The 23,718-nt window shown below is 39.3% G+C and overlaps 1 protein-coding gene across 3 annotated transcripts in view; it reads right to left on the bottom strand.

Annotated features, from left to right (window-relative positions):
- Window positions 1-19,533, bottom strand: part of RNF145 (ring finger protein 145) — a 65,964-nt gene extending 46,431 nt beyond the window's left edge. For 2 of the 3 annotated variants that reach the window (XM_079916712.1, XM_079916713.1), the window contains exon 1: window positions 3,960-4,070. Coding sequence is in view for 1 of the 3 variants with exons in the window: in XM_079916711.1 (XP_079772837.1) it covers window positions 3,960-4,068; window positions 12,635-12,818 (293 nt within the window). In the remaining 2 variants the exon portion in view is untranslated. Of the gene's footprint in view, window positions 1-3,959; window positions 4,071-12,634; window positions 12,839-19,394 lie in introns of those variants that run through there. The other variant, XM_079916711.1, reaches the window with a different exon arrangement.
- Window positions 19,534-23,718: the final 4,185 nt, after the last annotated feature.

Consider the following 23,718-nt stretch of genomic DNA (forward strand, 5'->3'; position numbering starts at 1 on the left):
GAATAAACATTTCTCCAAGGAAAACTTACAAATGGTTAATGAACACGTGAAAACATGCTCAACATCACTAGCCATCAGAGAAATGCAAATCAAAAGCTCAATGAAATATCTCTCCACGCTTACTATGATGGCTATACTGAAAAAGACAGATATCAACAAGTATTAGCAAGGATGTGGTGAAACTGGAACACTCTTACACTGCTGGTGGAAATGTAATAGTGCAGCCACTTTAGAAAATAGTCTGGTAGTTCCCCAAAAGTTTAAACATAGATACTATATGATCCAGCAATTCCACTCCAAGGTATATGCACCCCCCACACAAAAAGGACACCTACACAAAACCCACAAATGTTCATTCGTATCAGCCAAGTAGCAGAAACAACTCAAATGTCCATCAATGGATGAATGGATAAACAAAATGTGTTATATTCATACAACAAAATATGATCTGGACAGTAAAATGAAGTAATGATACATGCTACAACATGGATGAACCTTGAAAACATGCTAAGTGAAAGAAGCTAGGCACAAAGGATCACATACTATACAATTCAATGTATACGAAATGTCCAGAATAAGCCAATCCATAAAGACAGAAAAAAGACTGACATGCATAGGGCTAGGGGAAGGGGATTGGTAGGAAATTGGAAGTGACTGCCGATGGATACAGGGTTCCTTTCTGGAGTGATAAAAATGTTCTAAAATTGTTTGGGGTGATGATTTACACAGTTCTGTGAACACATTCAAAACCACTGAGCTGTACACTTGAAACAGGAATGTGAATTATATCTTAATAAAGCTGTTACTTTTTAAAAAAGATACTTGTTCAGGAAGCTGCCACATGAAATATGAACCTTTATGCTTTTTAAACTAAAAAATTCAGCCTTAATAGTCTATAAATGAGACACCTTCAAGACACAAAATTTATTAAACGTGACATTTTATTAATAATTCAAGGAATAACACATCTTTGCTAATCTTTTTGAGATAGTACCATGTAGTGTAAATTATACTAAAAAGAGAAATACTAAAATATTCCATAACTTGAAATTTGTTAGTTTAACATCAAAACTAACTCCATAAGATAGGCATTGTCTTACTTTACAGTTTCGAAGAATCAACTTGCCAGGGTAACATATTTACTAAGTAGGGAAACTACTTCATATCCTACTGATTGTAAAACTAATTTTCTTTCCACTAACCATGCTATTTCCCTAACAGGACAGAACTAGGAATCCGAAAACCTGGATTCAAGTTAAAGTCTGGGATCATGCCTTCCTAGATGTTGGCCAATTTCAATTTTTTTATCTGTAAATCTCAAAGGATTATAAGAAGGATCAAAATGAAATAAAAAACAAGAAATATTTTTGCACACTGTAAAATTTTATTACAATTCTTTTTACTGTTTAAAATAAATATAAATTTTCTGATAATGAAAACAAACTTTAAATATTGGAAAAAACATTCCTATAAACTAAAAGTAAAACGTTGAAATTGGCAAAGAAAAATGGTTAGAAAAAGGCTTTCTTTATCTCTGACACTGTTAGGGTCCCCTTTATCCCTACATAACAGAATTTTGATCTCTCTAGAAAAGCCTGGATGATAATACTGCAGATAAAAATAGAGCTACAAGGTTTTAGCCATCACTACATCACTAAACCTCATGGAAACAAAAAAAACATAAGGGGAAAGTGCTGGTTCACTGTTCTTTCACCAGGAATTATAATAACATATAAAAATAACAATTTTAATAGCTCTACCTTCAACTTTCAGATTTCTTTGATTAATCATCAAAATCCTATCAACTCTAAAAAGCTAGCATTATATAGCTATACCATGGAATACCCTGCCATGAAAAAAAATCATTTTTTAAAGACTAACAACACAGGAAAATGCTCACAAAACATCGCCGCATAATAAAAGCAAGACATAAGGAAGTTAAAATTCACTGAGCACTATGATGCGTCAGAAATTTTTTTTTTGCGGTATGCGGGCCTCTCACTGTTGTGGCCTCTCCCGTTGTGGAGCACAGGCTCCGGACACGCAGGCTCAGCGGCCATGGCTCGCGGGCCCAGCCGCTCCGCAACATGTGGGATCTTCCCAGACCGGGGCACGAACCCATGTCCCCTGCATCGGCAGGCGGACTCTCAACCACTGCGCCACCAGGGAAGCCCTACATGCTTAATCTTAATGAATCTTTATAATAGCCCCTTAAAATATTATCAGCATTTTACAGGTGAAGAAACTGGGATGTACCTTTCTGATAAGTGACACTAAGGTTACAGAGCAGTAAATGAGAAACATGGATTTGAACCTATCCAATCCCCATCCGTTCTTCCAAAAGATATGTCATTCTTAGGTGCCCAAACACTCATTTTACACACTAAAATGGTGACTAAGGAGCCCATACTCTAACTACTGCATTATACTCCGTAGATACCATTTTTATTTAAAAATGAATAAGTTAAGATAGGTTAGTGTCTCCAGCTTGAGCTGAGATTCAGAAGTGTCTGGGTAAGGCCACAGGAACAGACTGTGTCAGGGTTTGGGGCTGGTGGTCCTGGAATGGGAAGGATATCCTGTTGTCTGAATCAGTGCTGGCCCTTGGACTCCTAGTCTAGGATCTATGGAGAAAGATGCTGCAGGAAAAGGCTCAAGTTGGTCCTGTGAAGGAGGCTAAGAAACAGGGACATACTTGTGTGACACGAAATTAGAAAAGCCGAGAGTAAAGCAGCTTGATTTGAAACACTGTGACAATTACAAACACGCAGCACTGCTCTTGCAGCTCCATATTTTGCAATTCTGACATCCAAGAACATACCCTGGGCAAGGATAGCCGCAGAAGTTAAAGAGTAAGATGCCACCCTCCAGGTACCATTTTGAGCAGAGGAAATCAACCAGATAGGAACAGAGGAGAGGAATCTGAGAAGACTGAGTTTCTGGGAAATATTTGGGGGACACCAATGAAGTGGTGAAAAGTAGAAGGTATTAAAAAACTGGAAGGAAATAACAGAATCTTAACAGGTCTATCTCAGGGTGGCATAATTTCAGGTGATTGCTACTGCCTTTAAATTTTCTATATTTCCCAAAAACTGCCTACAGTGAACAGTATAATTTTATAATCAGGGGGAAAAAGGTTTTTTAAAAGTCAACCATTCAATTCTAGTAATACAAAAATGCTATTTCTAAGATTAAATTTCAAACGTACACCAAAATCTGTGTTTCAAACCTCTAGAAAATTATATCTTGTTATATATGCAAAGTAACTGCCACTCTTCTTAGAACTGGGAGTACATTTTGTTACAGTTATACATTTCAATCAAAACAAAAGAAGTATTGTACCCACAAAACTTATTCTACCCCATTACATTTACTGTTAACAATATTAACAATTTTAATATTGTTTCAAAGTAAGAAGCTCATATTCATTGGCAGACCAGAGTCTTAAAATTTAGGACCAGCAGACCAAGACAAACAGACAATACTTCTAAAGAGGCAGAAGTTCTGAGCTATACAATTAACCTCATGAAATAATTTATATCAATCATCCACTATATACATGGTTGCACCTTACGCTGATAACTCATGCATCATAAACCGACTTCCTAAAATGATGACAGTAATGAAGTCCATAATTGTTAAATAGTTCCTATAGCCTGTCTTTGGATATTCTTTTCTCAGGTAATAAAGAAAAGCTCATGGGTATCTTTGTAAACATACCCTTAAGGTCCATTTCATAGTAAGACTGTTTGTAAAAGCAGAAAAAAATTTTGAGACATAACCCCAGCTATTAATCCTGTACGATAATATTCATTTAGAAAACAAGTATCAAAAATAAAAATCTGTTTTGGATACCTACCAAAGCCTCAGTTTCTTAACAGTGTTCATGAAAAGTATTTTACTGGTAAAGGAAAACTTTAAATTCAGTCATACATTTCAAAAATGGCTCACATTCTTACCTGGAGATTTGATGTCCAGCATAGAGGAGCAGGGCAGTCAAAACATATAAGTAAAGCTGAACCAGATGCTGCCTGGGCAAGGTTAGTAGCACAACACTTAAGATATAACCTGTAGTAGAAGTTAAGAGAAATACAAATAAAATTCGATTCTAATTTAGTCTTCCAGTTAATTACAATAATAAAAAGAGCTTGAAGTAAATTACTTCCCAATTAGGTTTCAACAACTTTGAGCTTTTTTACTTCACTACCAAAGCAAGTTTAGGACAGCAAAATCAGTATGGATTTTTCTATTAAAAATATAAAGCATTTTTCACTTCCTTTGTAGATTTTTCTACTTTATAATCACATATATCACCCAAAGGTACAAGAGGATTACTCCATCATCTACCTTTCCTTGTCTCCTTATTTCTTCTATGCCATTTCTCTCATTCTCTAGTCCAAGAAGAACTGAGTGTCTTACTGTCCCTCTCTATGACTGTGCCTTCTGTGACTCAGATTTTATTTTTCCAACTCCGAAGGACCCTCTACCTCCTATATCTTCAATCATTCCCCTGACACCATCCTCACCTCTCTTTTCAAAGGATGTGCAGGGCTCTTCTCCCTAGTCTTAAAGAAAAACTTCTCTCCACAGATTTCTCCTTTTCCTGTTACCTATTTTTCTCATTCCACTGACAAATGTTATAAATTATCTGTACCAAAGCCTCTATTTTCTAACTATTATTCCCTCTTTACCATTTACAATCTTAGATCCTCTACAAATCCCCTTTTCTTTTCTCTAAAGAAACTTGAAAGTCAACAATTACCTACTTGACAAATCTAAGACTCAAGTTTAATCCTTGTCCCAGCATCTGAAGCAACTGACCTCAAAACTTATTCTCTAGGGCTTCCCTGGTGGCGCAGTGGTTGAGAATCTGCCTGCCAACGCAGGGGACACGGGTTCGAGCCCTGGTCTGGGAAGATCCCAAATGCTGCGGAGCAAGTGGGCCTGTGAGCCACAACTACTGAGCCGGCGCGTCTGGAGCTTGTGCTCTGAAACATGAGAGGCGGCGACAGTGAGAGGCCCACTCACCGCGATGAAGAGTGGCCCCCGCTTGCCAAAACTAGAGAAAGCCCTCGCACAGAAACGAAGACCCAACACAGCCATAAATAAATAAATAAGCTTTCATTTAAAAAAAAAAAAACAAAAAACTTATTCTCTGGCTCTGTGACGTGGATTTCCTTTTACTCTCTAAATCCTTCTCTCTACTTTCTTTTCACCCTCTCAAGTGAACATAGAAAATTTAGTTCCTGAACAACTTCTATTCTCTATATAAAGTATCTAGCTCAAAGAATCTATTTTCTTGTTTCAAATATACCATTCCAGATGACACGATAGTTCTGAGAACCCACTACATAAGCAAAAAACCTTTAATCATTTCCTATTCTAAGTAGACATCTCGTAGCTCATGATGCCTGAGATATACTCCACTTAAATGTCCTCATATACAATGAGTACAAATCCTCCTCCCTCAACAAGCTAGCTCACCTCACCCTCTTTCACTCTCCTAAATCCCATTCACTCTGACTCAAACCTGAGTCCCCTGTTATCACCCAGTCCCACTGAGTCTTCCTCAACAGATCTCTTACGTTACCCCTCCTTTCCAGACCCTATGCCCCATCTTAATCCGCTCTGTAATGTCATAATTTATTGATACTAATTGCTATTTTTCTTTGTCTCTTCCCATCCTTATCCATCCTATGCTTTGTTACCAGGGTAATATTCCCAAAACTATCACTTTCATTGACACAACCCTCTTGCTCTAAAACCTTCAAAAGTATTGAACCTCTCAGTGTAACATTCTATGTCTTGCAAAAATCTGATCCTAGTTTATTTTCCCCTTATGAATGAGTCTTTATTAGGGCACAGATGTCCCTTCTTAGCACCTAATGTCTCGCTCAGGCTGAATCGATCATACTTAAAGCTAAACAAACAGGAGTGGTGCTAGAGACTACAGACTTCCCACACATCCTAACTTCAAGAACAACCCAGCAGAAGCCAGAGATATATATTTCTATTTGCTTTTCACTTCTTAAAATAATTTCCCCAAAATAATTATGTTAATCCCTATCTCACAGGACCTTAGAAGTATTTAAAAGGATATTTATTATATCTAGCAAGCATTTTTACTGTTTGTGGCTGAAGGATTTTCTAATCAGTCTATTGCATGAAACGTTTCCTTAAATTCTTGACTTTTAATGAACTATCATTTTCCTTTCCATATATTATCTTTCCCTTCTCCAGCACCTCTCATAAAATGAACTCTAGATCATCTAGATCGAACATACTCATTTCATTCATTCTTTCAATTATTCAGTCATTCAACCAACATTATTATGTGTAAAGTATGATCCATATGCATTCCTAGACATGGAAAATCCAAAGAAAAAATAAAAAGATTCACAGTCTAGTGAAAAAACAAACAAGAACAAAAGTATGATACATTACTGGTGCTCTATTAAACAAAAATTAGAAGGGCTATGGTTAAGTGATTAAGTTTGACCTGGACCTCAAAGAATGAAAGGATCTTTACTAGGCTAAGAAAAGGGGGAAACATTCTAAGAAAAAAGAACACAGCAGGTCCAAAAGCCATGAAAGCACGAAGGATATTTTCAGGAGACAGTAAATTCTATAGGCTAGACTAAATTCTGGTGTAAACAGAAAGAGTATTGGGAGGGTACTGGGAGATGATGCTGATAGAACTGGTGGCTAAAGCCTCAGTATAAAGACTAAAATATGATAATAAGGAGCTTAGCCTGGGCTAATGTTCTCAGATCCTTTAGATACCATTTTGGTGAGGTAAGAAAACAAAAAACAACAAAAACCCTATGGCTCACCTATACCCCCATTTTCACAATCCAGTGAAAAAATAATTCTGTGATAATAAAATATATCACACAAGAAGATTTTTGAGAGATTATGAATACTTATGCTGATATAAGAGCAGTAGGAATAAATCATCTGACTACAATAAACAGTTGATCCTTGAACAATGCCGGGGTTAGGAGCACCAACCCCTCCCCCTCCTCTTCAGTAGAAAACCTGAGTGTAACTTTACAGTTGGCCCACCGTATCCACAGTTCCACACCCACGGATTTAACCAACTGTGGATCATGTAGTACTGTAGTACGTATCTATTGAAAAAATCCACATATAAGTGGACCTGCACAGTTCAAGGGTCAACTGTATACATAATCTAATTATTTGAAAAATACAAAACTACTGCTGATGCAAATATGCATCACTATTCATGCTACAGGATTATCCAAACAGAACACAACAAACTAAATTGATAATGATGAAGCTAACCCAACAGTAATGCATATTTAAAAAGCAAGACTGGCAGTATTTAAAAATGATGACCTGCTTAAAATAACATTGATGAATCTTCCTAACAAAATATAGAAATTTCTGCTATTTAAAGGATTATTTTAGCAGTGGGGGAAAAAATGAGGACATGGAATAAAACAGTAGCTTTGAATATAGAGTTGGCAGGGTCAGCTATGAGATACATATTCAAATAGGTCTTAGTGGTGATCTACTGGTGAGTGGTTGAGAACAAGGAAGTGAAGATGGTTCTGATGTTTTTAGCTTAGATAATTGAGAGGATGGCTTTGCTATTAAGACAGGAAATACACAAGAAGGAAGAGGATTGAGTTGAAGTAAAGATGATGAGTTCAGTAATAAGTTGAGGTGTCTGTAGAATATTTAGGTGGAGATATCTAACGGTAGTTAGAAATTCATTTATTCAGCATCAGGCACTAGCTCAGTACTGGGAATACTGAGATAACAGACAACCCCAATCCTACCTTAAAGGAGTTAACAATCTAGTTAGGAAGATAGATGAGCATATGGACCCTTAGAATTCAGCACAATAAGTGCTATGGTGGAGGTACGAACTGGATACCGTGGCATCAAAGAGGAGGAACACTACCATAGACTAAGGTGCTCAAAAAAGCTGTGAAAAATGTAGATAGAGATTTGTAGCCAAAACTATGTGAAATCACCCAAACAACAGAAGATGAAAATTAAACACAAATTCTGGAATATCAAGACTAAAGAAGTCCAAAGAAAAAAATACAGCAAAAGAGTCAGAAGGAATGGTCAATAAGTTAGAAGAATCCAGAAATATTTTTAAGAAAGAGAAAGTGGTCAACAGCTTCACAAACATGGAAAGGTCTGCAGAATAGGGATATAAACGAAGTCTGAGTTTTACATGTTAGGTCACTAATGATTTTAGTGACTGCAGTTACAACAGAACTATTCTCACATCCACTCTTTCCTTTGCTATTGCTACCATGCTAGCTCTGGCTCTCATTACCTCTTGCCTAAAATCCTAATTGGTCTTCTTACCTCCAGTTTCTCCCCTCCCCAACCCATTACCCTATACAACATTTTTAAGATGCAGCTCACCTGCTCTAAATTCCTTACTGACCCATCATTAGCTACCAGATTAAGCACAATACCTAACATCTGTATTCAGGGCTTTTCACAAATGGCCCCATTCTTCCTTTTCAATATTATTTCTATTCCCCTTTTTATATCTCATATGCTGCAAAACAGTTCTATAATTAACATTCCACCAATTACATCTGGACAGTCACTTTTCTTTGTTGTTCTCAGACAGAACCAACACTGGAAAGCTTCTAAGTTCAAAGGTACAATTATACTCCATAAGCACAAACATTAACACTGCTCACCTTGATTTTTAAGCTCTTAATAACAAACAATTAGAGGCTATAAAGGGGAAAAAAACTTATAATAGTAATAAAAAAGATAAAATACCTAGGAACAAACTTAACGATAAGCCTAAGACCTATATAAAGGAAACTTTAAAACACCCCAGAAGGACTCAGAAGAAATCTGAACATAGCAAGTCTCTCTGTGTTAAGGAAGAGTTAGCATCCTTAAGTTCTCTCTTCATCCTAACTTAAAATTTTAATAGTTTGCAATCTCAGCAAAGAGGTCAACAGGGTTGTTTTTGGAACAAGATTAGATAATTCTGAAGTTTATATAGAAAACTAATAATAACAAAAAAACTCAGAGAGGGAAATAAAGAAAAATGAAGAAACTAATTCTATCAGACAGTAAAATATAATCTAAATCCTCAATAAGAAACTAAAAAAACAGAAACATGTTTAGAAATGGAATAAAACACACTGTACAAGCAGATAAATTCTAAATGGAGCAAAAGACTTAAATGTAAAAACAAAAATAATGCAATAAAACATGACAATTCTTTATAAACTCAAAAACAGAAAAGGCTTTTTTAAATTGATTCAAAATCCTAAAGCTACAGAAAAAAAATGATAAATTCAATCACATAAAATAAATTCTGCATGTCAAAAAAATCTTAAGCAAAATCAAGAGAACTGAAATTGGAAAATATAATTCCAACTCATCACACAGGGTTTATTTCCCTTATACCAAACTCCCATAAATTGGTAAGAAAAGGCTAACAAACCCATAGAAAAGTGAGCAAGGGACATGTACTGACAACTCTCAGAGGAGGAAATACGTTTTTTTAAAACACGTGAATAAATTCAATCTCACTCATAAGAGAAATACAAATTAATACTACATTAAAAAACAACCATTTTTCACTTACTGAGCAGCCAAATACTAAAGTTTGATAACTCTGTTTTGATAAGGATGTAGGATTTCAGGAACTCTCATCCACCATTTGTGGAGGTATAAAATAGTAAAATCCTATGGAGAGCAGTATCAGTCAATAGTACAAATGTATATATACTCTTTAACCCGGCAGTTTCACTTCTAATAACTTATCCCAAGGCTATATTTGCACCTGTTGAAATGATGGCTATACAAAATTATTTAGTACAACACTGAATGAAACAGCAGAAGACAGAAGCTATCTAAAACGTCCTCCAATGAAGTAATTCGTGCAATAAATTACGGTACAGCCATACAAGGGTATTATGCCACTATGAAACAGAATTGGAGGGCTGGGGGGAGAGTGAGGCCTCAACAGTTAATCAGAATCTTAAGATTTGGCAGAACAGATAGTGTCAACGTAAAAAAACAGTAAATATCTAAAAACAGCAGTTATGGCTCTATGATACATCATTAAGTTAAAAGTTTCAGAAGAGTAGTATTATGCTATCATCTGTACTAAAAAGGGAAATATATACATTTGTACTTCTATATTATACTTACATTTATATACCAATATATCTTTATATTTACTTATACATGCATAAAAATATCCATAGAATTATACACAAGGAAATAAAAAGAGCTACTTGTTGGGACTCAAAGTGAGAACTTAGTGGATGAGGAACAGAGATAGGAGGAAGGCACTTTTCACTGTGTACCTTTTATGCTTTTTGGTTTATGAACCATAAACTACCAATTTAAAAAATTTATTTAAGGGTGAAATTCTGTAAACTGGAACATTACATAAACACTACATAATACTGACACAGAGGTTACTCTAACCAAAAAACTGTTCAAGCTGAAAATATCTACTCATGTAATCACTGAGCTTACTCCACCATACCATGTAATTAAATGTATTTAAGGAGGCTCAATTGGGGCGTCCCTGGTGGTGCAGTGGTTAAGAATCCGCCTGCCAATGCAGGGGACACGGGTTTGAGCCCTGGTCCAGGAAGACCCCACATGCCGTGGAGCAACTAAGCCCGTGTGTCACAACTACTGAGCCTGTGCACCTAGAGCCCGTGCTCCGCAACAGGAGAAGCCACCGCAATGAGAAGCCCGCGCATCGCAAGGGAAGAGTAGCCCCTGCTCTCCGCAATTAGGGAAACCCCACGGGCAGCAACGAAAAATAAATAAATAAATAAGAATAAAAGACGACTGAAAGCCTCCAAATTCTATCTGAATGAGGCTAAGCTTGTAAAAGTATTGATGTCTTTCCTTAAGGAGGGCAGAAATTCCAATGATCTGTCCTTTGTTTTTATTTGCATAAAACTGTATTTTTAAATAAATAAATAAATAATAAATTCTTAAAAAAAAAAGAAGGCTCAGTTGAGTTCCCAAAGTTATAAGCTGGTGAGTATGAACTACAACTGTACTAGGACCCATACAATTTCTGCAATTGATGTTTCTGGTTATTAGGCAGCTGTTTTTATAATAAATATTTCAATCTATTCAGAAATAATACATATGATAACCACATTTTTTTTTTTTTTTTTTTTTTTGCGGTACGCGAGCCTCTCACTGTTGTGGCCTCTCCCATTGTGGAGTACAGGCTCCGGACGCACAACCTCAGCGGCCATGGCTCACGGGCCCAGCCGCCCCGTGGCATATGGGATCCTCCCGGACCGGGGCACGAACCCGTGTCTCCTGCATTGGCAGGCGGACTCTCAACCACTGCGCCACCAGGGAAGCCCCGATAACCACATTTTTAAAACCACAGTACGAATTACTTTAGCTGATCAAGCTAAAACTCTAAGCCAAGTACCCAACTGTTCTACTACAGACTGGAATTATTTTCCATATATTGGCTAACATACAAGCCTTGAATAAAGGGCTGAGAATTAGTGTTTTGCAGCATAAAAGAACCTTCTCATTTCAGAGACTTTCCCAAGGTAGTGCCAACTAACAGAGATGAGGTTATTGTACCCAGATGTTCTGCCTCTCGTGCACTGTCTTTTCTACTATACCATACTCCTTCCCACAATGGCTTACTTGGTAATCTCTTAGAGCTGTAAGGGGTTCTCAGGGCTAAGCTCTGAAACGCGGAAAGTTCTTTTATAGATTAAAATAAGTCTCATAGAGACAGGACAACCCTTAACAATTTTATAAAGATAACCTTCACAAATTTTAAAAAGATATACTTGCTGACAATTCTAATAATAAAAATATTAATAAAACCACTACAGTACATCATTCACACCACATCTTGAATTATAAAACAGCAATGTTAAATGAAAATATATTGTTACTATCATTACATATAAAACAAAAACTAACCTAAAAATTAAGAATCATGACTTTTATTCTAGATGGATTTTATCTGCTTCCTGCCTCTATCTCTTGACTTTAATTTCTTTAACCTTTAACTCTAATTTCTTTCCACATTATTTCTACCACTAACTCCAAATCATATCAATTATATTTCAAGGAGTACTTTAATATTATAATATCATTTTCCATATTTCATTTAACTGAAATGAATACTTTATCTTCAAATGATACTAATGTTTTAGAACAATAAAAATACTGCATTTTAAAAAGCTTACTTTCTGAATTACTACCAAACCCCAAAATAATGACAAATTAGAACAGGCCAAATGCCTGGAAAGGTATTTCCTGTTATTTATTTTATTCATATTAAAATCTAAAATGTTTTCTTCTATGTACATCAATTATATCTTATAAACCTAGAAGAAAAAAATAAATTAAAAAATAAAATGTTTTCTTCTGCCTTCTAGTTTCATACAGTAAAATCCAACACTATCTGTTTTCCTCTACCCCTAATAATTCATGTGCAGTTGTAAGACAAATAAGACCATAAACAAGATTCATACTCATCGACTATATTACTGTCATCTCAATGTAAAAGGACTTCATTTTACCCAAATTTAAGAATATTCAAAGACATAAAATAAATCAGAATGCTCACTAGAAGCTTAAGAAAGATGCTGTAGACACTTACCTACATAATGCATATTAAGAGCCAAATACTTATACTGGAAAAGAGGATTGTTATTGAGGCTACTCCTCTGGATCTGCTGGAAGAAGGAGCTGACATCCCATCTGTACAGGACATCCAACAGCATGATGCTTGGCACCCGCAGGGCCACATTTAACACTGCCTCCAGTTTCTCCTTTGCAGCCATGTTTTTTTCTTGGAGCAGACCTAAAATTCAGGAGATACAATATATAAAAATAAGTCACCTCAAATAGCTTTCAGATATCCTCTTATCAATCTAATGGATTCTCACATACTACACAAAAACTATGTTACAATGTAAAAAAAGCTCCTTAGACACATCTACTACTTCTAGATATTTAGGAAATAAGCTTTGTATTGTGTTTTCACATGGACTCTCTCAGGTCTGCTCAACTTTAAGACTGATGAAATGTTCAGACATTCATCATAAAAAGCTCCTGGGCTTCCCTGGTGGCGCAGTGGTTAAGAATCCATCTGCCAATGCAGGGGACATGGGTTTGAGCCCTGGTCCAGGAAGATCCCACATGCCGCAGAGCAACTAAGCCCGTGCGCCACAACTCCTGACCTTGCGCACCACAACTCCTGACCCTGCGTGCCACAACTACTGAAGCCAGTGCTCCTAGAGCCCGTGCTCCATAACAAGAGAAGCCACCACAGCGAGAAGCCCGCGCGCCACAACAAAGAGCAGCCCTCGCTCGCCGCAACTAGAGAAAGACTGCCCACAGCAACGAAGACCCAACACAGCCAAAAATAAATAAATAAATAAATAAATCCCATAAGCTGCGCGGCATGGTCAAAAAAAAAAAGCTCCTAATTCCAAATTTAGGCATTTAACAAAACACCCTATAAGAATACTGTAACCTTTGTCCAATTACCTTGAAAAGAAAAATTCACTCCTATAAAGATCTTTGAGATTTATGCAGCTTTTAAAAAAGAGGGCAAATTTTAAATAGTTATTACATGAAAAAGCCTAAGTTACTCAACAAGCATTTCATGATTGCACATTTAGCACACAGCTTCTCGTAGTCTATCCTTTTCCTTATTACTTAAAATCAAAACTGAAGTACTGAATTTACGTGATATAGATACAGTTCAGAGAACTCATGATATAGGTAAAGATAACATTATTTGCAACATTGTTTCCTTGAATCATTAAAATTAAATTCTTAGTCTGAAATTCCCACAATCTGCCTTCAAAGTAGGAAAAAGCTCATTAAATTCTTCCCCTGACACACCAACATGCTGGCACATGGAAGAAGTCAGGCATTGTGAGTCTGCAGCCTGTGTCTTTGCTTAGCTGTTGATTACTAGTGGTGGAATGGGGAGAAGAAAAAAAAAGAAAGGAAATGAAGGATCTCCCAGACAATCTACTATTTAAAAGGACAATTTGGCGTAATACTGCTTTATATGATACAGATGCAAATTAATCCAAGGAATTATAGACAAGAGAACAGAACAAACTAAAGTGGTAAAGGACAATTTTAGGACTAATGATAATTCTAGATTGTTGGCTCTGACAATATTCTTTTAAGAACTTTGCTGAGAAAGCAAAACACACTTCTAGCTTTGGCAGTAATTTCAGACATTACAGGACAAATGAAAACATTGATTTCTGAAGAAAATTATAGTGACAGATTGCTATGCTATGGTTAAATATTTGTCAGTATTTCCATTTCACCCTCTAATTTTCATAGCTTCCTAGCTCAGATAGCTGGGGGAAAAAAAGGCAGCTCAACTTAGCAAACGATTAATATAAGTTTTTCAATCACTTAAAAACTGATTTATTATATATCATTCCCACTACCCAAATGTTATGTATATCCTATCAATAATGTAGAATTAACATTTTTATAAATAAGAACTATAATTCTGATTACTTTAAAAGAACAAGACTGCTTTAATAATTTTCCTACATAAGAAAAAGATAATATTGTGAGAGAATCACAACCAAATAGCTGTGTCCTAAGGAGAAAAAAGCACTGAGAAATAAAATCTCTAATCAACATTTATTACAAATTATGCCATTTAGGAACCTAAATTTCTCAAAGCTCATGATATCATAAAGAAAAAAATATATATTCTGGGAAGAAATACACCAAAATATTCACATTAACAGCCTTCCAACAGTGGCCCTGGCGTGGTTTTTATTTCCCTCTATCTTTTTCTGTTTGCCAAATGTTTCAGTATACCCATGTATTATTTGGTGGGGAGCAGCCAACTTGAAAAAATAAATTCTTGGTAAAAAGTGTAATGTAATGTGCCTAAGCTAACTAGATGACTTAAGGAAATACACAGAAAGTAACTACTTACTCTGGTGGTCAAACTGATAACTGAATGCACTCTTGGAGTTCATTTCAAAGTACACAAATGGGGCTTCCCTGGTGGCGCGGTGGTTGAGAGTCCGCCTGCCGATGCAGGGGACACAGGTTCATGCCCCGGTCTGGGAAGATCCCACATGCCACGGAGCGGCTGGGCCTGTGAGCCGTGGCTGCTGAGCCTGTGCGTCCGGAGCCTGTGCTCCACAACGGGAGAGGCCACAGCGGTGAGAAGCCCGCGTACCGCAAAAAACAAAAACAAAATACACAAATGATAGATTTTTCTCACAAACCACCAGTCACCAGTGTGACTGGACCTAGGTAAAAATATCACTGACAGGCTTTATTCTATAATGGAAAAGTATTTTTCCATATTCTAGAATCCAATATAAATCACTACTGCTTTTGTAAGTAACAACAACAACAAAAAGAGACAATTACTGAGTTAATATTTGTGGTCCAGGACTTTGCTGGTGGCGCAGTGGTTAAGAATCCACCTGCCAATGCAGGGGACACAGGTTTGAGCCCTAGTCTGGGAAGATCCCACATGCCACGGAGCAACTAAGCCCACGTGCCACAACTACTGAGCCTGCGCTCTAGAGCCCGCAAGCCACAACTGCTGAAGCCCGCAGCCCTAGAGACCATGCTCCGCAACAAGAGAAGCCACCGCAATGAGAAGCCTGCACACCGCAACAAAGAGTAGACCCCACTCATTGCAACTAGAGAAAGCCCGCGCGCAGCAACGAGGAGCCAACGCAGCCATAAATACATACATACATACATACATAAATTTTAAATATTCGTGGTCCATATGTATTTCATCTGACTTAGAGCCTTTGTACGTTTTTAATGTTTTCGTTATTTTTAACTGTGCCCACTTCACTATTTATTGTAGCTCTTACAGGGGTAAAGAAAAAATTTAAACCAATCTTGCATTAGAAATCAAAATTTGAAATGCTAAGGAAAAAATCTCCCAGTTCTTACAGAGGACCATATTTCTATTACAAAAGGCCATTATCAGAATGGTATACATTCCCTCTTAATTACCACTACTTCTGCCTCACAAACGGAAGAATAAAAAGAAAATCTTGGGTTCCTAAAGCTATTGATACAGAAGAACGTCCAAGACAGATCCCTAAACTCTACTGCCTGCAGAGAACGAAATATCCCCTTTAATAACAAATATATTGCTTACTAAATGTTTCATTTATTTCTGTATATGAGTGATATTTCAGTACATCGCTGGCAAACTGGCCATGTATAGGGAGGGACATGGAGGAAACAAATTTAACACATAGAAAACCAAATCTAAAATGTTACCCACAAGAGCTGTGGAAACAAAAGAGGGGGGAAAAAAAAACACATTTTGAACCTTTCTACAGCAGAAGTGCCACATGATAGGGTGGTGACCATCACAGATAAATACCATACACCACACTCCAGCACCACACACTAAACCAACACCTAAACAAAATGTTGAAATATATCTTACTTGCAGATACCTGAAATCACTCACACGTGCCAAATGACTAACTTAAAAACATGAAATAAAAATGGAGCCTTCTCTACTGGGGTAAAGAGATTATTATACCACTAAGATGTTTGGTTCAAGCCTAATTTATCTTTTTCTTAGATTTGTTAGTGCTAATGAGCATACTCTAAGTCAGAGGGAGCTCAAAATTCTCTTAAAACCAAAACAATACCAAATAAGCCTCAAAAATAAGCACAAGAGCTGAAGGCAAAGAAAATTCAAAGGCCTGACACTCTCTAAAGCCAAATATATAAGATACTTCCTGCCTTGTGCAGTTACGTACATTTTGCTTTCTGTGCATGATTTTTTTTTAACATCTTTATTGGAGTATAAGTGCTCCACAATGGTGCACCAGTTTCTGCTTTATATCAAAGTGAATCAGTTATACGTATAGGCATATCCCCATATCTCCTCCCTCTTTCGTCTCTGTCCCACCCTCCCTATCCCACCCCTCTAGGAGGTCACAAATGTGCATGATTTTTAAATTTCCTCCTTGAAATGTGGAAAGAACTGGGAAAGTAACACTCCACCACACCATCTCAGAAAGTAATGAAAACTAAATGCGACTCATAGATACTTTACACAGTAAAACAGCTTTAAAGAAAAAAATCCATCCTTTCTTTCCAATAACGGCAAAAAAAAAAAGGCTCAACAAAAGCTAACCAAAAAGAGGACCAAACGATTTCATTAAATGACATTCCCAGGCTTGGAAGCAGCAAATTGCTACTTACAAACACAAGAATGCCCTGTACAAGTATAACATTGCACAGTTCATCCTTCATGTTTGTGGTTAGGAAACACAGGGGGCCTCATTCTATACTTCCCTGAAAACACTACATTTTGGTTTTGAATATGAAGAAATCAAACAAATCATCAACAATATGAAAAAAACCTAAGTTTTTAAAGTCATAGCTCTTCTCATCTGCTGAAGAATTATGTTAAATAAGAAAAAGAAATGAAAATGTTATCTTACCCAAAAAATGAACAGAATTCACATCTCCTGGACAAAACAAAGAATGCCATATAATCCAATTTAAAATTATTCAGTAGAGTATTAGATAATTTAATGCCAAAAGTTTTTACACCTTTTTCCCTCAGCACAGAAGAAAAACTATCATTCATCATCAATCCCCTTTCTTTGTCCAATCCAATTTGAAAAACAAAACAAAATTCTACCATCAGCTAAAGCCAATCTTCAGAAAGACAGATTTTCTGGCTGTCCATATCCCTGAAAATGTCAGAGGGCAGAGCAAAAACCTAAAATCATAAGTAAACTCAGCCAAAAACTTAGATACCAGGGAGAAGAACGCACTTCTTACATAAGCATTGGCACACGTTTTAAATATAGCTGGTCCTCCCCACTCCCACTCATTGCTAGCTAACTTTGTATGTACCTGATTTCCACATAAACTACTAGCAATTCTGTGGTTTCTGGTCATCTCCAAATCGACAAAGATAGGGAGTCCACTCTGAATACAAGGGCCATCCTTCAACTTAAGCAGCCAGACAGAGGAAATAAAAACTGCTATCTCTGTCATTGGGCACTCAGCCTGGGTCATGACTGCAGCACCGACAGCTCATCCTTTGGGCAGGATTCAAGATTCACCAGAACTGCACAGTCCGTATTTTAAAAAATAAAAAGACACACAGTCCCTCTCCTTTCCTTTCAAACTAGTTTCCTGTTTACTGCAGACTGAGATGCAAAGCCATCCATTAATCTTTGATGCCTTCTCACTGCAAAGCCCCCTTCCTCTCTCCCCGCACCTCCTCCCCCGCCCCCCACGCCTGCTGATCTCAGTTGCGTTTGAACTATAGTAACCCCAACCCAGCTCGCTGCAAAGCAGGCGCTGCCGCGGGGCTAAGGGATTACGTCCACAAAAACTCTGCCAGGAGAGAGGCCCGTGCCAGGGAGCTCCCCTCCTGTCTGGCCAAGGGTGCTGGCTCCGCCGCGCCACGCACCAAAAAGATTCTGAAGAAAGACACGGGCGAAGTTCTTCATCCCTTAACAGAAAGGGGACCCATTGATGGAGGAGGGCAAGGGTCTCGGGGTCCTTGGTTAGTAAAAGCATAAGTGGAGGGGGATGCAGAAAGGATGGCAAACGAGAGAGTAAGCGATGGGGACAAAAAGGGATGAGGACCCCTTTTACTGTAAAAAAAGGACTGACAGACGCGATGCAGAGCAAATGGGTCCCCAATTGAAGAATGACTTGGCAGGCCTTTCCGCACCCCCAAACAACCTCAAACCGAATGAAAGGGGAGAAGCTGAGTTTGGGGCTGCGTAAACCGAAGAAGACTAGGGTGAAATAAAAGAGGGAGGGAAGCTTGTGAGCAAAGTGGACAAAAACGAAAAAGAAGGAAAGTTGGAAGTGGGAACTGGAAGAAAGGAGCTAGAAAAGAGCAGCTAGGAAAGGGGCAGCTCAGGAAGGGGCTTACAAAAGGCCCCGAAATGGGGTACTGGAGAGGCGATGGGGGAGCGCTCGGAGTGAGGGCATCTTAGGAATGCCGGGGGAGATGAGAGATAGCTCCAGGAGGGTGGAGGGTGGAAACGCGGCAGACAAGGCCCGGGAGCCGGGAAAGGGGGCTCTAAGCTGGGCCCCGGGAGGGGAGGGCAGAGTCGGAGACAGCCTAAGGGGGGGGCCAGGAGGACGGCGGGAGGGACTGGCGGTTGGGAGGGAGAGAGGGGCGCTGCGGGTGAAGAGGGGATGTGGACGCCGCCGAAGCTTGGGAGAAGAGGAGGGAGGCGAACGGGGGAAGGGGAGAAGGGGGAGAAGAGGACAGAGCGGGCGACTGGATGGGGGAAGGGAGGAGGGAAGGGGAAGCGGGGTAAGAGAGGATGTGGCATGCGGACCGGGCACCGGGATAGGAATGGGCCGGCCGGGGCGGACGGCTCGGTCACCTCAGGCTGCGGCCTCCTTCCCCGCGGGGCAGCGCCGCCGGCGGACAGACGGACTCCGCAACTCCCCGGCTCTCTCGCCTGCCCTCCTCTTCTCCTCGGGCGGCGCTGGCGGGGGCCGGGACGGCGGGGCTCACAGCGGCGGCTCCTCCGCGCCAGGCCTTGGATGCAGCGTCTTGGGAGGCGGTGGCAGCGGCGGCGGCAGCGGCCCGACCCGTGCGGTCACCATCGTACGCGGCGGCAGGCGCTCGCGGGCCGAGCTCTTCAGCAGCCGGCGGCGGCCATAGCCTCTTTCGTTCACTCCTCCAGCCCCCGGCGCTCTGCGGCGGCTGTGGCCGGGCTCTCGCGCTCTGCGCCTGCGCGCGGCGCTGCCAGCGCGGCGCGCCCCTCCCCCGCACGGGCGCGCGCGCGCACACGCGGTCACTCGCAGTCTCTCTGGCCGGGTGGTTCCCGCGCCGCCTCCGGTAAGTGGGCGGGAGACACAAGCCTCCCGCAGCCCACACAGGCGGGCTCCCGCCGCAATGGAGACGCGTACCACGCCGACATCTGCACGCGCACTGTGACACGCGCCATTCTGACACGTGCTCTTTCACACTCCCCAAACATCAGGAGCCACACGCGCTCACACCTATACTTACCTGACAGGACCACGTGGGAGAGTTAGTTAGAAGGGTTGATCCTCACCCGATGCAGCCGCAGAGTAGCAATGATGCCAGAATTTTTTTTAACCCCCTTACTTACTGGCCTAGACTGTCAACTCCTTAGCGTCAGAGACCACATCTGTGATGGCTCAGCAGTGCCTAGCACAGAATAGGCGCTCAATAAACTTCTGTTGAATAAGTGAGTGGATGTATGAATAAATGAATTAGACCTATTCACTATCTGTAATTTTAAAATTCCGACCCCTTGGTTTAAAGAATTTGTTCAAAGAATTTTACTGTAGTATGAAATCAAGTAGTATGTGTTTGTCTTTTAGTCCACAGTTAAAAACAGATTAGTGTACACACCCCCTTCCCAAGGTTAGGAAATCCATTTGTTCTGTCCAAGTCCCTAGCACTGACCAGCATTCGTACCTTAATTTAAATGTGAACACACCTTGTGCAGCAGGAACTGTTCCACACTTACCCAGGATACAAAGCCTGAAACACGTTGTGCACAGAATGAATCAAGGATGTTGCTGGTCTTCTGGGCTTTGGCAGGACTCCTTATTCTCCAGTTTTTCTACTTTCCTGCCTCACCACGACCCTCCACAAATGCCCTCTCCCTCGGCCCCTTCCCAAAAATACCCCTACACTGTTCCTTGCTTTGTCTTTGGTTAGTTCCTAGAGAGCCAGTTGCTACCAGAAACCAGTCTGGCCTTTGAGGTTGGCAATGCCTACATACACAGAAGATACACACCTAATAGTGGATAAAATGTTGCCACTAGATTGGAGCATCTTGAAATTGTAAAGCCTCAACTTCTGTGTGTTAGAAAAGAAATTAACATCCTTCAACCTAGATTCGTGTTGCCGGCTCTCCTTGGAAATTCAAGCCTCTGGCTTCTGTACTCTAAATGATAAATCCCCAATCCTGAGCAACCTTTGTATCTGGCTAAAATTGTAAATGCAAACTCAACATTTAGCAGATGTAATTCCTGTAGGCATCAATCAATCAAATTCAGAGTAATTTCCCTTCCACCAGTTTGATAGCTCTATAGAAAACAAGTTTTTAAAATTCCTGGGAATTGCGTTAACTCTTTATAGCCCCCTTTCATCCTGGTGCCTTAGACTACTTAAGATTAATCGTGAAGCCTGCTACATTGCCAGGAGGCAGTTTTATGAGTCTCTTTATATAGCCTGGTAAATGAGAAATTACAGAGGCCACATGACTAATGACTGGAGTAGGAAACTGCCCAAGATAGCAAGGCCTTTCCTTTGATTTCCTCCCTGTTTTAACAATTTTACTACTGACTCAGTCAAGAAAACATAAGGCCAGAAACAAGATTACAATGAAGTCAAAACCTATATAAACAGATTCGAACTGGATTTATTTATTCTACTAGGGTGAATTACAGAACCTTGACAGTATTATTTTAGCATTGTTACTGGATTTGTGTGTTTTGTTTAAATGGAGGAGACGCCTACCTCAGCTCTCACCTTTCCTTTTTTAAAGGGAAAAACACATTGGTGCGAAGCCCTATAACCCTCACTGTAAGTTCTCTGGACTGGTAAAAGCAGGAAAAAGTCACGTGTCTTTTTCACATTTGATTTTTACAGCAGCTTCCTGTAAAACGCTGGAGCTCAAAACAAGCAAAGAAAATTACTCTGGTAATTAAAGGGTTACTGCTGTTATTGCTGCTAATCCAGTTTCGGGAAAGCTCCACATAGCCAGAAACAGGTAACCAAATCAAACTAAAGAGAAAAGCAGAGGGAAAAAGAACAGGGGGGTGGGGTATTAGAGAGGACTGCTCAAATAAAAGAAAGCAATCACAGTGCAGAGTAAGTACTTTCTAGAGGCACCCAAACCCACACAATCAGGAAAGGTCAGGAGAAAAACATGGTAAGTACCTGGAACCAAGCTTAAGGAAATACCCAAATGCCACAGCTTAGTCATAGAAGGAATTAGCTTCATGTGCTAGAAGGAAAGAAGTGGAATGTTAATGACTATGGAATAGTCATAAACAGTTCAGGTTTCTAAAGGTTATCTTACTGTTCACTAACTGTATTCAACATGGAGGAGGAAGTCAGTTCCAAGTTTGGAAGAGCGCATATTTTTTACAGTTGAAGCCATTCCAAAAGGCAAGTCTCTGAATTCCTTATAGAACCAACTCTTGCTAATAATCACATAGAAATACTCCTTTGGTTCCAACCTGCAGATAAGCGGTGGCCAGTTATGCCCTGCCTTTTAGATCCAGAGATAAAAGCTCATATACCAGACTTCACATAATGGGGCCAAAATCCAAAGAACTTGGATAGCCAACATTGGAAATACGGGGAAAGGAAAACTTTCATGAATTCACTTATTCACTCATTTTATTCATTCCTGATGGTTTCTGGGAACTTCAAGGGTTTTCTCTGTCCAATTCAAAGAGTTAACTCTCTAGAATAGAAGAGTCTTGATATATAAAATCTCATTCAACCTGGCACCTCCACAGTTTGATTTTGAAAGCCAATTCTAAGAGAAAAACTATAGTTTTCTCCGGTAACATGGGTCAGTAAAGGGGAGAGTCACTCTTTTTGAGATATAATTGAGATATAATTCACATACCATACATTACACCTATTTTAAATTGTAAAATTCAGTGGGTTTTAGTATATTTACAGAGTTGTGCAGCCATCACTGCCATCAATCTTGGAACATTTTCATCACTATCTCCCTTCTGAAAAAATCCCTGCATCCATTAGGAGGTCACTCTCCCTTCCCCCTAGCCTTAGGCAACCACTAATCCTTCTGTCTCTACAGATTTGCCTATTCTAGGCATTTCGTATAAATGAAGTAATATAAGATGTGGCCTTTCACATCTGGCTTATTTCACTTAGCATGATGTTTTCAAGGTCCATCCATGTTGTAGCATATATAGGTACTTCATTTCTTTTTATTGCCAAATAAAATTCTATTGTTTGAGTATACCACATTCCATCTATCCATTCGTCAGCTGATGGACATTTGGGTTGTTTCCACTTCTTGACTCAGAAATAGAGCTGCTATAAACATTCATGTACTATAAGCTTTTGTGTGAACAAATCTTCATTTGCCTTGGGTATATACTTAGGAGTAGAATTAAATTGCTGGGTTATATGGTAACTCAATGTTTAACTTTCTGAGGAACTGCCAGACTGTTTTTCAAAGTGGCTGCTCCATTTTTACATTCCCACCAGCAGTGACAAGGAAAGATTTACTCTTAGATTCAGATGCCCCCTATTTGTTAGATGTGGGACCCTGCGCCAAGTATACAAACGCCTCCATTTGTCATCTGTAAACAGGAATAATGATAGTATCTACTTCACAGGGTTATAATGAAAAATAAATGAAACGATGTATGCTAATATTCCTGGTACAAAGTAAGCCCTCAGTAAATGTTATTAGTTCCCTTCCTTCTGCCTTTGGTATTTGGTTGGCAACATTTATTCTGTAATAAAGTCAGATAGAGATAAAATTATAACTCCCTATTAACAATGCGATGCATACACATAGTTGGTGCTGAGTAAATATTTTTCATGGATAGTTGGAAAAGCAATAGCACTTGTATATTGTTTTTTTTGTTTGTTTTTTTTTTTGCGGTACCCGGGCATCTCACTGTTGTGGCCTCTCCCGTTGCGGAGCACAGGCTCCAGATGCGTAGGCTCAG

The sequence above is a fragment of the Stenella coeruleoalba genome (genome assembly GCF_951394435.1).
Source record: "Stenella coeruleoalba genome assembly, chromosome: 3".
Lineage (NCBI taxonomy): Eukaryota > Metazoa > Chordata > Mammalia > Artiodactyla > Delphinidae > Stenella > Stenella coeruleoalba.